Source organism: Nomascus leucogenys, chromosome X (genome assembly GCF_006542625.1).
Source record: "Nomascus leucogenys isolate Asia chromosome X, Asia_NLE_v1, whole genome shotgun sequence".
Taxonomy (NCBI): domain Eukaryota; kingdom Metazoa; phylum Chordata; class Mammalia; order Primates; family Hylobatidae; genus Nomascus; species Nomascus leucogenys.
Window position 1 is genome coordinate 30,143,729 of NC_044406.1, and position 14,870 is coordinate 30,158,598.

The 14,870-nt window shown below is 38.2% G+C and overlaps 1 protein-coding gene across 2 annotated transcripts in view; it reads right to left on the reverse strand.

Annotated features, from left to right (window-relative positions):
• The window catches only part of DMD (dystrophin), a 1,770,560-nt gene that overhangs the window by 563,669 nt on the left and 1,192,021 nt on the right, over nt 1-14,870 (reverse strand). For both annotated transcript variants that reach the window (XM_030807549.1, XM_030807550.1), the window contains one exon: nt 6,233-6,444. In XM_030807549.1, coding sequence (XP_030663409.1) covers nt 6,233-6,444 — 212 coding nt within the window. The remainder of the gene's footprint in view (nt 1-6,232; nt 6,445-14,870) is intronic.

The following is a 14,870-nucleotide window of genomic DNA, read 5'->3' on the forward strand; positions in this document are numbered from 1 at the left end:
CGAGGTCAGGAGTTTGAGAGCAGCCTGGCCAACATAGTGAAACCCTGTCTCTACTAAAAACACAAGAAATAGTTGGGTGTGGTGGAGCGTGCCTGTAGTTCCATCTACTTGCGATGCTGAGAGACTCACTTGATCACAGGAGGCGGAGGTTGCAGTAAGCCAAGATCATGCCGCTGCACTCCAGCCTGGGTGACAGAGTGAGACTCCATCTCAAAAAAAGAAAAAAAAGAAGGAAAAGAAAAAAGAAAAGATGATTTTGAAAATTTTTTGAGGAGCAGATTTACAGAGTTACCACATTATATTTTCAAGCATGGGATAAGTTAAATTGTGAAAAGCAAACTAGAGAAAGTATGGTACAATCAAAGCATATAGTTATTCAAGGCTTGGTGATTCTGCATTACATATTTATATAATATAATAGTTACCTGGGGAAACTAGCCCATTACTACCTGTGTTCTATCAGCAATGTAGAGAGCACTCTGTTTGTATGCTTTGAGACGTTTAATAGTTTCATGCATACTTTAAGAGGAAAATTACTATTGGGTTATTGATCTTTTCTCTTTAATCACATAGAAGCTTTAGGGGAGAACAAAAGGGAATAAAGAAAATACATGAAGAAATGGTAAGTCCTGGCAAGAAGATTTCTAATAATGTTTTTCATTATTGTACCAGAAACTCAAACCTCAGACTACTAGTGTGGGTCAATTTGCTGATTTAATTTTGTACAACTCCAAAAAATACACAAAATATATAAAAGAAACATTCAGTTTCCACTACTGTACATATTTTTATGGTGGATGAGATATATGATGCCATCGATCCTTCCACAGATAACTAAAAATGTAAGGCACTACTTCCATATTTGAAAAATTTCTCCCTTTTTAGTAAAATAATTTGAGATACTCGAATAGCTGCCTTCATTACTATATACAGTAAGTTCAACTTTTAAAATTAATTATGTGATTATAGAATATCTGTGTTTCAAGTTTCCTAAAGAATGCCTTCAAAAACACAGAGATTTTGCAGCCTTGGAAATGTTTATTTAATAATTTGAAAAGTATTGAATTTCTTGCTTCAGATAGCTTTAAATATTATATAGCCAAATCAGCCAGGCTCAAACAAGATTTCACTTCTCTATTGAATTCATGTACTCTTAGCTCAGCCAAGCACAAAACAGCTAATGCTGTCACGTTTGAGAAGCTTTTATGCTGAATTTGACACAAAAGCAATCACAAAGCCGACAAAAAGGGGATTTCTCTTTCAAAAACCGACAGGGAAAAAAATAAATGAAAACTCTGAGCCTGGGAAAATCTCTCTTGACACTGGAAAAGAAAGTTTAAAACGATCAAGAAATAATTTTTCCAAAGAATCCATTGCCAAGTTTGGACCAATCTTAAAAGCCTAGGGAACAGGTTATGAACTCAACCAAGAATCCGCCAAATGAAATAAATCCTGTGATGATCACTGTTGGCAGTTTTAGGTGCCAATGGCATACTATTTTTGCCTCTTGTGAAAGTTCTAAATGACATCATCTCTCATAGGATTCTGTCATAGCCTATTGGCAAAGATTTTGATTAGAATGAAAATCTTGTCTGTTTTTGCCTAACATCTGTCTATCTCAAAAGAACTTTATTGTTGTACCAGGTCCATAGAGAAGATAAAATTAAACCATGAAGCCATGTGGCTAACAAAATTAACTACTTTCTAACTTCATGTTTTTGTTTTAGAAAAAATTAAGGGTGAAAGAAAGCAATTATCAATATGTTATGGCCATCTCTTAATGGCCTGCTAATTAATTGCTGATACTCTATGCCATCTGCATTCTGTTTTTTCACCAAATCAAGACTCTTCTGTTGCTGTTTCTTTCCACTCTGACCACGCTTTCAAGATAAGCTTGTTCCACATGACATCTCTGATTTTACTTCTGTTTTGTGAATCGGTTGTTATTGTCCCCATTTATTCTCCTTATTTATTTATTTTTGAGACAGAGTCTTGCTCTGTCGCCCAGGCTGGAGTGCAGTGGCGTGATCTTGGCTCACTGCAACCTCCGCCTCCCAGGTTCAAGTGATTCCCCTGCCCCAGCCTACCGAGTAGCTGGGACTACAGGCATGCACCACCACGCCTGGCTAGTTTTTGTATTTTTAGTAGAGACAGGGTTTCACCATGTTGGTCAGGCCGGTCTCAAACTCCTGATCTCGTGATCTGCCCGCCTCGGCCTCCCAAAGTGCTGGGATTACAGGTATGAGCCACCGCGCCCGGCCTCTCCACTCTTTCTTTCTAAATAAGGGGAGGAGTTTTTTCTAAATGTCAGACCAGCAAGGACATACAGATGGAAATAAATGAAATAATATAAAGAAGTTAAAATAATTATTAAAAGATGTTTAACAACATCGATACATATTTATGCAATAATACTAAGTTTACAAATCAGAATTTAAAATTTAATTTACATTATGTAGACAATTAAAATATATGTAGATAAGAACTAGAAGAGATTGTCAATAAAGATTAGCAATTATGAATCATTCATGTATCAAGACTTTTGGTAATTTTCTTTTTAGGTGCAGGTATGGTGACTGGCTCAAATTTAAAGAGTTATAACAGTGTTGGTGGTTGGGTTTGAAACATTTCATTCTTGTTCAGTAGTGAGAGTTAGTGTAGTCGTCACTGAGGTGCTGCAAAGGAGGCTGGCTGCTGTCATCACAGCTCTCCAAGGCTGTGGACATAGCTTTGTGATTGCCTTGTGAGGCTCACAGGCTCCCTTGTTAATCTTAGGCACACAGACTCAGAAAGAACTTAGGGAGCAAGGGAGTGTTGCTTTAGCCATTTAATGTCTCCTCCTGTCTATTTTCACACTTTTTTCCTAAAAGAAAATTTTAAGTAATAAGCCAGCTAATATCATTTAGTAGTGATGAGACATTTGATGTAAAGACCAGATAACCATTTTATTTGCTCCCTACCTTTTAGAAGAATTAAACATTGTCGTTTCATTAAAAATGAAAAGCAGTTTGCAATTATTACTTTTTCATCAAAGAATATAATATGAAATTTTTTTCCCAGTATACTATTTCATTGCTTTCATTTTCTACCTGTTGGTTTATCAGTAATGTAATGTAATCTTATTAGTCAATTAATAATTACGTGAGTCTTTTTCGGATTCTTATGAGGCTTTCTTGCTTTGTCTTAGCCACAAAGACAGTTGTGATGTCATCTACAAGAGTAATTGCTATGCATTCACATCACAACTCTATTACTTTCAAAAGAAGATTCTGAACTTCTCTAGCCTTCAGTTTTCTTCTCTGCAAACTAAGAATAATCGGAGTACTTTTCAAAGAGTATTTTTGAAAGCAGGAAATAAATCAATATATATAAAGTGACTAGGATACTTTTTGACACACAGCAAGCATTCACTAAAAGTTATTATTAACATTAGGATTACTTTAATTTTAGCATAATCATTCAAGAAATGGATGAAAAAATTACAGCTTTGGCCTTCTTTATCTGTATCGTGAACTTACATTGAATCTGCAGTAACATATAACATTAAATTCCTAAACACAGAATACAAACAAAAAATGTCAATCTCTATAGATAGTGGCTGAGCCATTTTTATGATGTAGTTTTAGACCATTCCAAAGCGTTTTTTTTTTAATTTCAAAAGTTTGACAAAGGATAGCAATTATAATACAATTCTGGTTTTATTTTAGGTGATTAAAACATCTTACACGTTTTGACAATGCAATTGTTTTGTTTTCTACTTTCATATTTCCTTCTGCAGATATTTTTGTCTCTTATTTAAAGCTACTTGCTCTTCTAAGAGCAATTAAACCCTAATCATTCTTACCATCACTTTAGGATTTTCTTAGGTTAAATTTATTTCTCATTTGCCAACTACCAGAGTCCTCTTGCCCTAGTCAAATCTATCACTGTATGCCTCTTATCTCTCCTTCTTCTCGTCTAACTCAAGGATCCAGTCCAAACTTCGTATTTTCTGCTTATACCTTCTTACCAATTAACTACTTTGGTTTGTGATCCAATAGATTCATAGTATCCTAAACTTACAGAGAAGAAAAAGAAGTAGCATAACATGCTGACTACCTCATGAATATGACCAGAGCTTTCAAGAATAACCACATGATTCTATATATTACATAGTCAGACCAGGAATTAGGAAAAAGACCATTGGAGATTCCTAATTCATCTATGCTCATCCATTGATAAAACTATTAGTGGTAACATGTGTCTCTTGAAAGAATTTTTATTCACCTAGATTTTGACTCCAACAGAGCTAATGATAAGACTGTAAAATTCTATGTGGCTTTCTAACACTCTCACCATATAAACTAAAACCCTGTCCTCATAGCAGCTCAGGTCCCTTTGATAAAATTGCTATGACCGAGATTGGCTAAAAGCTCACTAATTCCATTAACTCTTCGCGAAATTAAATCAAGAACAAGTTCTGTGTGATGGGACGTGGTGAAAGTGATATACGTAATTTCCAGGACTGGCCATAAAACACCATGGATTGACTGACCACATTCTCTCTTCCTTTTCTGCAGTGGCTTTTGGCAGTGTGTTTAAAATGACAGTGTCACAAAATTGGAAAAGTCTGGGTTTCCAAGTGACCATCTTGGGGGACAGCTCCTAAGAATGGCTTGTCAACCTCTACTGGACTATGATATAACCAAGAAAGCGGTCTTTATTGTATTAGGCTATTGAGATTTTGGAGTTCATTTCTTACTATAGCTTAGCATAGTCTAACCTGACTAATCGGGAAATGGAGGCCATGTCATCCAAGAAGACTAGATGGTTTCCTTCTTAGATGGCATAACCAATTTAAGAATCAGATACTGGTTTAGCAAAAGGCCTTTTCTGTCAGATAAAGTATCTATAGAAGGTTTTGATCAAGTACCCAATCTGATCGACCTCCTACCATGTTACTTCCTTGCTCAAAATACCCTTAAGCTTAATCAGTGTTTAACATTTAAGAGCTTTTCAAATTGACCAGTAAATACTAAGTTTGAAGGGATTAAACACGTGCAAAGCACTATGCATGCTGCTTGATAAAACATAGTTATCAAGCAATTTTCTTCCTTTTCCTTTGTAATTTATCCTGAGGAATTATAGACTACTAAGCAGACAGATATTTGAGGAAATTTCAGAGGAAAGAGAAAGAAGGGAAGAATGAGCTGGGCAGGAGGTAAGAGAATGGGGGGAGAAAGTGAGAGTACTCCTTATTCCTGCCCAATCCTGATACCCACCCACCCCCATTTCTTGATCCAGGGCCTCCAAATAAGATATGAAAGAGTAGACCTGTTACTTTTTCTAGGAAGGAATTAAGCCCGAATAGTTGACTTCATGCAACTACATAAGTACGTATACCAATTTTGAAGTGATCTTAAAGATGGTGCAACAGAAAACCAGCCCACTATATCCAGATTACTACACAAAATTAACTTTAAGATTGATATTAGCTGTCAATTTTCCTCTATTCTCTACCTTGACTCAAAAGTCTACTGGCTAGGCATGGTAACTTATGCCTGTAATCCTAGTGCTTTGGGAGGCCAAGGCAGGAGAATTGCTTGAGGCCAAGAGTTCAAGAGCCGATCTCTACAGAAAAAAAAAAAATTTTTTTTTTTTTTTTTTTTTGAGACGGAGTCTCGCTCTGTCGCCCAGGCTGGAGTGCAGTGGCGCAATCTCGGCTCACTGCAAGCTCTGCCTCCCGGGTTCACGCCATTCTCCTGCCTCAGCCTCCCGAGTAGCTGGGACTACAGGCGCCCGCCACCACGCCCGGCTAATTTTTTGTATTTTTAGTAGAGACGGGGTTTCATCGTGGTCTCGATCTCCTGACCTCGTGATCCGCCCGCCTCGGCCTCCCAAAGTGCTGGGATTACAAGCGTGAGCCACCACGCCCGGCAATTTTTTTTAAATTAGCCAGTCATGGTGGTACACCACTGTAGTCCCAGCTACTAGGGAGGCTGAGGCAGGAGGATTGCTTGAACCCCAGAGTTCAAGGCTCAGTGAGCTACGATTGTGCCACTGCACTTTAGCCTGGGTGACGATGAGACTCTGTCTCTAAGAAAATAAATATAAAAAGTCTACTGTTCATTTCAGCTTTAATGTGATTTTCTGTTAATAAATTTACATTAAACATCATTAAATTACAATCCATAGTATAATTTTATCAAGTATAACCAGTATTTTATTTTAAAAAGGTATCTTTGATACTAACCTTGGTTTCTGTTATTTTCTTTTGGATTGCATCTATTGTATAGGGACCCTCCTTCCATGACTCAAGCTTGGCTCTGGCCTGTCCTAAGACCTGCTCAGCTTCTTCCTTAGCTTCCAGCCATTGTGTTGAATCCTTTAACATTTCATTCAACTGTTGCCTCCGGTTCTGAAGGTGTTCTTGTACTTCATCCCACTGATTCTGAATTCTTTCAACTGGAATAAAAGGAAAAATAAATATGTAGTAGTAAATGCTAGTCTGGAGAAGACATTTTAAATGTAACTTCCAAACATTATCTCACATTTATGTTGCTTATTTAAAAAATTATTCATTGTGTTATGGCTAGGATGATGAACAACAGGATTCTTTACTTTTTTGATGACAAATATCAGTTTCTGTTAAATTATTTTCCTGAAGGTGACATAGAACATCAACATACTTATAAAATTTTAACTCAATTCTTGATCCCTAGAACCAAATATGAATCATCTTTTAGAAAAGTACTACAGCAGAATATCCATATCCCCTTATCCATGCCACTTCAGCACCCATCAGCCTGATTTCCCAGTGCCAGCATTTCATTGCCTGAAGGCTTTCTGTTGCCACAGGAGTTTGCTTTGCCATCCATGTGGCAGGACAGACATACCAGGCAATTGATGCCTCCCCTTCAGCTCCCAGAGGCAGCCTGTATATAATGACTAATTGTAGGAATTGGGATATTGTTACACTAGCTCCCTTGATGCTAGGGGAAATAACTCTGAGGCATGTATTTTACATGGGTTCCAGAGTTTCCCAAGGGATAAAGCTCCAGTGACCCACAACAGCAGCTGGCTTGATAATGCACCACTCTTTACTGGCTGCCTTGCCTCACCTATCTCATTTTTCCACTGTTGTACTGATTTATTTACCTCCCAAATAAATCACTTGCTCTTAAAACCTTTTCCAAGGGTCTTCTTCTGAGTGAACCCAAGGGAAGATAAGTGTATTAGACACTTCTTTGTCTTTCTTTCTTCTTTTTTTTTTTTTGATAGAGTTTTGCTCTTGTAACCCAGGCTGGAGTGCAATGGTGCAATCTGGGCTCACTGCAACCTCCGCCTCCCAGGTTCAAGCTATCCTCCTGTCTCAGCCTCCCAAGTAGCAGGAACTACAGGCACGTGCCATCATGCCCAGCTAATTTTTTTTTTGTATTTTTAATAGAGACAGGGTTTCACCATGTTGGCCGGGCTGGTCTCAAACTCCTGAACTCAAGTGATCCGCCTGCCTCGGCCTCCCAAAGTGCTGGGATTACAGGCGTGAGCCACCACGTCCGGCCAACTTCTTTTAACAATACCGAAGAATTCACACCGGGTACGTAAGACTGCTTATATTGAGGCTATCATTGGTATCATTGGAAGTCCAAGAGGGAGGTACTGTATAGATTCTACTCTGAAATATGTTCTTTTCGAATATTAAAATAAACAGGACTACATTATTTTTTCTATACAACTTCTCTAAGCTGGTTTTATGAAATAAAAATAATACAGAAAACAAGTAATAAAACCGCCATCTACTTTATCCCTTAAGCATGAAACCTGATAGACATTCTAGATTCTTTCCTAAGCGTCACCCAACACCTCATATAATTAGTTACAAATTTCTTTCATATATAACTTCTTTCCTCTTTCTATTGGCACTGCAAACCTCTATCACTTTTTGCCCTCACATCCATAAGAGGCTCTATATCATCCTCCGAGACTCAAATCTCTGTTTTAGAATGTAAATTCTACCCGATAGAAAGATTAAAACTAACATAAATCTGATCACTGCACTCCCTCTTATAAAACCCTTCAACCCTTCAATGTTTCCCCACTGTCTTCTGGAATATCTTAGCTGGACATACATGTTCTTCTGTGATCTTGCCTAGATAATCTGAGAGGTTTATCTATAAAGCAACAAATCACAAGATAAACAGGGTATAAGAAACCATCACAGATAATACAAGAACCTTGCAGCGGTAGAGCTGTTACTACATCTAGGCCCAAGGAATGAGGGGTGGGAAAAGTGGCCAGAAGCAGAGAATTGTAATGAGAAACCACTTTGAGAAGAGCAATAACCTTTTGTCAAGGGACATAGTCAGCCTGTGGCAACCTCACAGGGAGGGAATTAGGAGAATAAATATCTTGACCTCACTTTACCTCCTGTCTTCAATTTCCTTCTAGGGCTCTTGGGCCTAAACCAACTGGAAGCCAAAGGGCATGGGAGCCCAGTGATGACACAGGGCAGCCTCCCAGAATAAAGAGCAAGGGAGAGAAGGTCAAAGAATGGCTACAGATGGACAAACAAAATGTATATGGCACAGGACTATAAAACTATGCTTCTTATTTTGTTATGTAAGTAAAGTCCTTTTTAATTAACCCTGTTGCCTCCACAAAGTTATGTGTAGTTATAAGTTAAAGAAATACTTGAGATGGCCAGGTGCGGTGGCTCACACCTGTAATCCCAGCACTCTGGGAGGCCAAAGCAGGTGGATCACGAGGTCAGGAGTTCGAGACCAGCCTGACCAACATGGTGAAACCCAGTCTCTACTAAAAATACAAAAATTAGCATACGCCTGTAATCCCAGCTACTCAGGAGGCTGAGGCAGGGGAATCACTTGAACCCGGGAGGCAGAGGTTGCAGTGAGCCGAGATCATGCCGCTGCGCTCCAACCTGGGTGACAGAGCAACACTCCATCTCAAAAATAAATAAATAAAAAGAAATACTTGAGATATTTTGTAAAAAAGCATCAGGACTAGATAGACCCCACAAAACTAGTGATTGTGACATGAAATCAAAAATATAGTCCCCAGAATAATTAAAACTGAGTAAGTGGCACACATTACAGGCTACTGTTTTTTTTTTTTTATCAGGTTTATTTCTGTTTGGGTGTTTGCTATGTATTGAAAAACTAGTCGACACATTATATTGCAACTTCAGTTAACATGTCAACCTCTGTTTAACCGTAAGTCTCTCTCTAATCTTTGAACGCCGTTGTTTTGTGTGTCTCATTGCTGTTGCTCCACTAGGTAGTGGAACAGCTTTCATAGTTGAGGCTTTGTAATTGTTTAGTCTTCTAATTAATCTTTGGTTTATAAAATTAATGGTGTAAATGCTCTTACAAGAAAGCTGTATAAAGTGTAAATGAAAATGTCTTTAAGTGTTCTGAAATATTCTGTGGATATTCCAATTACAAACCGTTTTTCAACTTATCATAGCAGGCTACTTTAGTACACATACTTGGGACCTTTTTCTCATACCCTACTGTTACGTACCATGTGTATTTGAAAATAATAAAATTGACATTCCTTAAAAATAGTCTCTGATTCCAATTTGCCTTCACTTTCATTAGTCTTAATTACTAACATTTTACTATGCTAGCAATATTTTTTAGAATGCCTAGTGGTTTTCACATAAACATAGCAAGCTGTTTTGATTCATGCCAGTAAATATTTTGTACATCCTATAGTTCATTTCAATAGGAAAAACAGTCTATATTTTTAAAAGGTCATCTCTAGATATTAGGAAAAGATAAAGCAGTTCTTCCTATTATGTGGGAAGATAATTTTAATCGTGGAAAAAGAAGGAAACTTTTATAACCCGAACCATTATTTCAGGCAAACATGGCATTTGAATGCTTGCCCAATAATAGAAGGCTTTCAGCAAAAAAGTGGTCATATGTGTGTTATGTAGCAAGTTAAAATGGCTCCTTGGGGTGTGCATCCCACTGAGAGTATGCTTTTTCACCGTTGATCTTCGACTGTACATTATCATAATTTATTAGTTAATTAAAAATATTTATAGGCTAGAGACTCACTCAATAATCCATCTATCCCTCCGTGCATCCCTACACATCAATCCACCCATCCATCTAGCCAGCTAGTTTCTATTTTATTTACCATCTGTTAGACACAAGCCATTATGATAAGAACTTGGGAAACAAAAGGGTTTAAGACAGATTCAAACAGGCTTCTGGTTTGGGTGCCTGTTAGATAGTGGTGGTGTTCACTATCTATCCGAAGAATGCAGAATGACCATGGAGAAGATAGTGAGTTCAATTTTGGACCTATTCAGTAGGAGGTTGTGAGGATCATACACATAGAACTATCATTTGAGTCAGGAGGACTGAAGGATCTATAGCATAGCTGTGTATTTTGGGAGAGACAGAAATCTGGGATTGGCCATCACTACAGAGGAATAAAAAGCAAAGCCTCAAATGCAAGTGCATTCTCATTTATATGGCACATAGACTGAGCCCAACACAGGGCTGGGAATGGACTCCTGGAAAATACAACGTATAAAGAATTAATAAAACACAAAGAGCAAGTAAGATGAACGAAAGACTAGAGAAGGAGGAGGAATATCAAGAAAGTGTACTTTTGTAGAACATGGAAAAGATTTTCAAAAACACAAGAGTGATTAACACTTTCAAATCTCATAGATGTCATAAGACATAATAAAAATCATAACTAACATTTATTTGAATATCTACACTGTCTGAAGCTCTGTGTTGTTCTTTCCTTGTATTAATCACTTAATCATCATATAATCCTATAAGTATAATTGTTTATGTTCTTTTTGTATTGCTGCAATTATCCTCATTTAGCAGATGAGGAAATAAAGACAGTGTTAAATAATTGGTCTAAGGTCATATAGATAGTGATTGTTAGAGCCAACACTTGGATTCAAGAAGTTAGACCTCCAAAGCCCATGCCAAAAGTATCCATTGGCTTTGGCCACATGGAATTCCCTGAAGACCATACACAAAATGATTTCAGTGCAGTGGTAGAAATCTTACTGTAGGAGATTAACAAATATCTACGAAAAAGTAAAGACAGTAAATTGTAGACTATCCAACCATAGATCATTATAAGAAGAAAGTCAGAGGGGAGTTTGGTGTCAAGAGAAGTTTTTTCCCAAATAGGGAAAACTTGAGTATGAATATAGGTATTGATTGGGGAAAATGGTCAAAAGACAAAGATGATGCCAGATGGAAGAAAAGTCCCTGAGAAGGTGCGTGTATTGAACATTAACCAACTACCTCCTTCTCCTGTGTTTCCCCTGTTATTTTTCCATTTGTGCAGTTTTCCCCACAATAGACCTCTCTTTGCTGTGTGGATGGTGTGTACTTAGTTTTAACTCATCACCCTGGCTTTAGTGGTAAATTCAAAGATGGACTTATGGTTCCAAGCAAGGTCAATCAGAACCAATGAAACAACTCTAGGATTTTTGTCGTTGTTGTTGTTCATGATTCTAAAAGAGAAAACCCACTGCTTCTTGTTTAAGATGGATGAGAAAGCATGTAGTTCTGCAGTATCCTGATACCCATCTTAGAACAATTAAGAGGAATTAAACGGAACAAATACTGGGGAGCAGAGCCATGCAATGGAGAAGGAAAACTAGAATCTGGTCATACGATTTAATTCCTGAATCAAGCCTTGCCTACCTTTCAACTGTTTCAATACATTTCTTCTGAGTAAGTCTAAGCTACTCTGAAATGGATTTTCCATTACTACAATGTACAAGTTCTAACTTATAGAGAGAGACAAACTCTCTTGATGTAAACAAAGGTCTCCTAGGAACTGTACAAGAATCACGGGAACTGTACACAGGGATAGCTTACAAATATAAAAGTTTAAAAGAGGACTTTGATCCTGCTTAAAGTAGCTTTAACTAGGGTATCTAGATAAATACACTTAATGCTTATATCACCTTGGAGGAGTTCCTACATAAAAAGTTTCCAAAGCCCATAGAACCAAAACTTACCAAAAATGTTATGGCATTTAGACAACATTATTCTGTGAGCCTTATGGGTAGGAAGGGATTTTTGCCACCATATGTTTACCTCTTTCTATTCAATTTCTTTATATTATGAATACATAAATGAAAGTGACACTCACAAAGAGAGACATCTGGGGACAAAATTATCCCAGGACATTCACATATAGGGTGGCCTCACCTGGTTACATCCATGGTTTAAAATACATTCTATTCTTTTTCCCTTTTAAGTAGATCTTTGATAACGGAACACCCACTCAAATGTCATCATCACATATAAAGACTTCCCATGCTCTCATATGTACAGTCATTTTCTCTCACCGTGGTTCTCCCAGAACACTTTATTAAGATTTTAAAACTTGTACTGTGTACTACTATGATTTACATTTTTACATTTTACATTTCTGTCTCTGACTCTAGACAGTGTCCTGGCCTCAAAAAGGCAAGGACAGAATCTGTAGAAGATGCTGTCAGGGCCCATCTATCTGCCATTGGCCCTCATCATTCAAGTATATGCCAGCAGTGTCCTAGTACAAGCATTTGCCCTACTGCAAACCTGAGAGATATTTCCTCAGCTTGCTAGGTGCATTGCCCAGAAGTGCTGGAAAGTTAATGTACCAGGAAGCATTTAGCCAATGATGGATAAGAATTGGAATAGTTAGCCCTGGTTCCTTGCCCTTACCCCCTTGTGGTTGACAACTTTGAGGCATGTTTTTTGTTTGTTTGTTTGTTTGTTTACTATCTCCCAGAGCTCCTTCATCAGGATCAAACCCCAGTGGCCCAAATCAATAACTTGTTCCATAACTGGCTTAATTATTGGCTTCTTTCATTTCTTATCTCATTGTCCCACCCTCCTACTGGTACTCCCTGGGATCACATTACAAACAAACCACTTTCACCATTAATCATTGTTTAAAGGTCTGTTTCTGAAAGAAGCTAGCCTAAGTTAGTATTTTATCCATATAAAAAAATCCTTCTCTGGCAAAGTGGAAGAAGCTAGAAAATAAAAATAAAGTAAAAAGTAAAAACATCCTTAGTGCACAAACTAGTGTTTGGCATTTGGAATACCTTCAATAAATGTCTGTCAAATGAGTTGTACGTGTAGATTATTTCCATTATCCCCACTTTCTCTTTATAATGATATAAAAATGCCATTTCTAAAGTTAACCTTTGCCCAGCATCTTCAGTCTTTCTTCTTAAGTAACCGCTATTTGTTTGTTGCATTTCAAGTTTTCATAATTTGAAAATGGACTCAAGACTTTCACATTTCCTTTCTTATTTTCCTCTTACTCTTCTGCTCATGATCACTATTCCAGACAAACAAATATCCTCTGAATTTCCTCTGTTTCTTATTTAATGCCTTTGTATCAACCACATTTGTTTGTATAAAACATCTTTAATGTCATGTTTACTAGTAGAATATCTGTGCCTTACATAAAATCCATAAATTAAAAGATATGGGAGGGTCAAAGAATTCAGTAAGCCAAAACTAATCAATGACCTCTCTTTCCCTAACTTTCTTAAAATAACTATAGGTTAGAGAGAATCTGTTGGCATATCCTATTGCCTGTGTCTATCTTCTTAATCAAATTGTAGATAAATAATTTAGAAATGTCCCTCTATATATTGAAGCCAGTGGATTAGGGTCTCCCACATGACCTAGGGAGACACCAGCTGGCATGGCTAAGGGAGTGGTTGCACCATACCTCCCCTACTCCGAGCAGTGAAGCTCGCAGCAACAAAAGTGACTCCTTATTTCTCGTTAAGGAGAAGACAGTGAACAGTAAAGAAGACTTTGTCTTGCATCTTGGATACCAGCTCAGCCACAGTAGGACAGGGCATGGGCAGAGTCATGAGGCCTCCATTCCAGGCCCCAGTTCCTGGATAACATTTCTAGACACACCCTGGGCCAAAAGGGAATCTGCTACCTTGAAGGGAAGGACTCAGTCCTTTCAGGATTCATCAGCTACTAACTAAAGAGGCCTTGAACGATGAATAACCAGTTGCGATACACAGGGAGTACACTATGGGACTTGACCTCTGAGATGTGCTGGCTTCATAGGTCACCCAGCAAATTCCCAGCTGTGGTGGCTATGGTGAAAGACCCCTTCTGTTTGAGAAAAGCAGACAGAAAAGTAAAGGGGACTTTGTCTTGCCCCTTAGGTACCAGCTCGGCCACAGAAAGGTAGAAAAGCAGGCAGGCTTCTGGGATTCCTGAGTCCTGGCCTAGGTTCTTGGACAGCATTTTTGGTCCTGCCTTGGGCCAGAGGGGAGCCCAAGGCCCTAAAATATGGGTCCCGGTTCGGTCAGCATTCACCACAGGCTGATGGAAGAGCCCTTGGGCTTTAAGTGAACACCAGTGGAGGTCAAGCAGAACCCTCATGGTGGTGAGGGCCACAGGGAGAGGATCCTCTGCCTTTGAAAAGGGTAAGGAAGAGCAGGGAGAACTTTACATTGTGGTGTGAGTGCCAGCATAGCCACAATAGAACAGAACATGAGGTAAACTGCTAAGGTTTTTGACTCTAATGACTGGCCCTCAGACAGCATTTCTGGATATGCCCGGGGCCTAAGATTTCCACTGAAAAATCTGCTGCCAGATGTATTGAAGCTCCATTGCATGTTATTTGTTTCTTTTCTCTTGCTGCTTTTAGGATTCTTTGTTTATCCTTGACCTTTGGGAGTTTGATTATTGCATGCCTTGAGGTAGTCTCTGAGATAATTCTGCTTGGTGTTCTATAACTTTTTCGTACTTGAATGCTTGTATCTTTCTCTGTTTCTGAAGTTCTCTGATATTGTCCCTTTGTATAAACTTTCTATCCCTATCTCTTTCTCTACCTCCTGTTTAAGG